The following is a 3689-nucleotide window of genomic DNA, read 5'->3' on the forward strand; positions in this document are numbered from 1 at the left end:
TTATAAATAGCTTTTAAATTTGTTTTCATGGTTCGTGAACCTTGATAAGCAATTAATCAAGGTAATGCTGTTGAAATTTTAAAAGGCTGATTACATTTAATTTGTTTGTATGAAATGATGATTAATATTAACAATAACAGAGTTTTTATTTAAATCATTTTGAGTGCTTTAAAAAGTAATTATTACTAAACAATCATTTTAAATATATTGCTCTCTTTACATACATGTTTAAGCAATAAAAATTTATATAATTCATTTTGTTTAAGTTTGTATGCATGCTAGCTGCTTTCTTTTATATATATATATATATATATATATATATATATATATATATATATATATATATATATATATATATATATATATATATATATATATATATATAATCCAGTTAAATCCTCTGTCTGTGAGAAGCACACCAGAATTTTGCATCCCATGAACAGCAGCAATACTCGTGATACATCACTAACACAAAAATAACAGGAATTTAGTTAATTTACAACATCAAGTTAACAGCCCCACATGGTTTTTGTCCTCATGATTGTCATTATATGGTGTCTTTGTTCTTCAGCTGCTTAACTCACATTCAGCTACTTTGACTAGGAAATACAATTCAATAAACAATCATATGTAGTGCATCTTTTCCCACATGCACTAAATAGTAAAATTATTATTTGAAGATTCCACACCAAGGCTTTCCAAAAAGAAAAGAGAGATCTTTTCATTATGTTTTGGCTTCATATTCCATACACAAAGCATTTTCTACATACATTCTTGATTCTGCTATTTGACTACAAAGATTACACCTTCGAATCCAATCCTCACCTCTTATCTCAAGCAAATCATGACTTCACTCGGCATACAAACCCCAACTCCACTCGCTTCCTGATATAGAAAACCCCCACGCATTTTCATTTTACAGAGATACAGATAAAGTATGACAGAGAAACCTAAAAAGAGTGAAAATAGAGAAAACTTCCTAAATCCCCTTAAAGACCAAACTAATTAAAGAGGTTGCTGCATAGTCACAACAATGGGACTAGTCACAGTGTGCTTTCCATCAGACCAAACTATGGAACCACTCCTCATGCTAGAGGCCCCGGGTGCCAGCTTCACTGCTGTAGTTTGCACTCTGACAAGGAAGTTCAATTTCTGCCCCACCCTCCTGAACACAAGTTTCTCTGGCTGAACCGTGACCATAGTCTCACCAGGTGGCCTAATTGTAACTTTGTACACGGATTTTGCATCCCCGACATTTGTCACTGTCCTAATAAAATGTGTAGACATCTGATGCTTGCCATACTGTTGGAACACAACAGATAATGAAGGGTAATTCAAGTTCCCTGCATGGCCTGCCCTTTTAGCTCCACTGCAATCTGCATTCCTCCTAGTGACCACTTGAATGTTGTTAAGTGTATAATTTGAATTGCAGAGAAAATCTATAAAATCAAAAGATGTAATATCATAGATCAACCCAGGATCCATGGCCTTTTGTGGGTGAACATGGCCAGCACCGAAATCTAACACGGTAGAAACATTTCCAGTAGACTCATCAAGCATTGTTCCGCCTCGATTATCAACTGTATAAGCAGTTGTCATCAAGGCCGATCTTATTGCTGCCGGACTCCATTCAGGGTGAGCTGCCTTTAACAAAGCAGCTAACCCGGAAACATGTGGACAAGCCATTGATGTACCTGAAAGAATATTAAACTCAATTTTTCGCTTATCAGATGGAATCCCAGAGGGTCCAATTTTATCAGGCCAAGCAGCAAGGATGTTCAAACCAGGAGCAATAACATCAGGCTTCAAAATTTCAGGGGACTCAGGATTTGGCCCTCTAGCTGAAAACGAAGACACCACTGGTGCAGGCCTAACATTAACTCTGGTCCCTTTAAAAACAATAGTAGCAGTAGGAGGTGATGACTTCGATTTAGCAGCCGCAGACAAGTACTTCCTAATTTCTTCGCCACCAGAAGCACCAACAGCAGTAGCAGGCAACACATGACAATCAGCAACTAAACCCTCACCATCAAAAACCCCATTAGCCAAAATCATCCCAACCCCTCCAGCCATCTTCACAACCTCACCTTTAGCAGCCCTAGAATTAATCCCTCTATCACACAATACAATTTTCCCTTCAACAAACTTAGGATCTAAAGAACCCTCTACACACAATGAACCAGAATAACCATCTCCACCATCACCACTCCCAGCATAAACCACTGGATACATCTTCCCTGAAGCCAAACCTGGCCCACCATAAAGACTGACACCAGAAATCACCTTCCCATTTCCAAGCTTAACATCAGCTGGAAAATCCCTATCAATTGTTCCAGCACCAACAGTAGTTACCCATGGAGCAACATTAGTAACAGTTAAACCTCCAGGTCCACCATTACCAGCACTAGCAGATACAAAAACCCCACAATCCACAGCACCAAAAGACCCAATTGCAATAGCATCTAAATAGTAGGGCACGACAACACCTCCAACACTTAACGAAATAACATCAACCCCATCAGAAACAGCAGCATCAAATGCAGCTAAAATGTCAGAATCATAACAACCGGCATTCCAACAAACCTTATAAGCAGCGAGTCTAGCTTTTGGAGCCATTCCAGCAGCAACCCCGCGTGCATAGCCAAATGTAGATGCCGGAAACACATATCTTCCGGCAGCAATGGAAGCAGTGTGAGTGCCATGGCCATCAGAGTCACGTGGCGACCGATACTCGGTAGTCTCATTCATTTTGCCGTTCGTTGCTTCATATCCGTTGCAGAAAAAGCGAGCTCCTATTAACTTTCTATTACAAGAACTTGAAGCGAAGTCTTTGCCACTAACACAAACCCCTTTCCATTTGGACGGGACAGGACCCAAATCACGGTCATTGAAGCTCTGTCGTTCAGGCCAAATACCAGTGTCGATGACTCCGATCACAAGATCGGACCCGAAATCCGACTCTTTAAGCAGACCAGCACTGTCGGATGTTTTCAAACCGAGGAATTGAGGGGAGCGCGTGGTATGAAGGTGACGCACGCGTTCAGGGATGACAGCAACGATGTGAGGGAGGGTCTGGAGCTTGAGGGCTTCAGCAAGGGAAAGTTTGGCAGAGAAGCCATGAAAGACGGTGTCGTAAGTGTGGAGCAAACGGGGTGTGGTTCCGGGGGAGATGGAGGAGAGAGAGGAGATGTACCAGTGCTGGTGGGTGGGGAAAATAGAGGGTTTGGTGTCATGTTGGACTTGGACAATGAAGGTTCTTGGCTGCTCATTTGTCGAAGAAGAGGTTGCAAGGGAGAGGAGAGAGAGGAGACAGAGGAGAGAAAGCATTGTGATTGAAAATAGAAGAGTGTTTGAGCTCTGCTACTGACTGAGCAGTCTTCGTCTTTAAAGTGAAATGGAAGTGTGAGAAAGGGTGACACACTCCCGAGCACTAAGGGAGGGAATGGCGAATAGAAGAGTGAGTGAGTGGGATTTAACAAGGATAAAAGATGCTGATCACATGTTTTTTTTATTTTTATAAAAATTCTATCAATCTTGTTTCCAAGAGATGGTTTAAAGTGTGTATTTGGATATTTTCATGTTATTATTTGAAAATATAGATTTAAAAAAATTATGAATTGCAGTATTTTTTTTTAATTAAGACTTATGAAGAGAGCTTTTAAAGAAACTCATACAAAATTAGGATGTAT

At 40.1% G+C, this 3689-nt stretch overlaps 1 protein-coding gene across 1 annotated transcript; it reads right to left on the reverse strand.

The window, feature by feature from the left end:
• Window positions 1-695: 695 nt before the first annotated feature.
• On the reverse strand, window positions 696-3453 carry LOC133701163 (subtilisin-like protease SBT1.5). Its single transcript, XM_062124991.1, has one exon. The coding sequence runs from the start codon at window positions 3325-3327 to the stop codon at window positions 1006-1008; it is 2322 nt and encodes a 773-aa protein (XP_061980975.1). The 5' UTR covers window positions 3328-3453; the 3' UTR covers window positions 696-1005.
• Window positions 3454-3689: the final 236 nt, after the last annotated feature.

The sequence above is a fragment of the Populus nigra genome, chromosome 8 (assembly GCF_951802175.1).
Source record: "Populus nigra chromosome 8, ddPopNigr1.1, whole genome shotgun sequence".
In the NCBI taxonomy this organism is placed as follows: domain Eukaryota; kingdom Viridiplantae; phylum Streptophyta; class Magnoliopsida; order Malpighiales; family Salicaceae; genus Populus; species Populus nigra.

What these genes read in the sequence shown, in the direction of transcription:
- LOC133701163 (XM_062124991.1), bottom strand. Translation starts at nt 3,327, where the DNA reads ATGCTTTCTCTCCTCTGTCTCCTCTCTCTCCTCTCCCTTGCAACCTCT.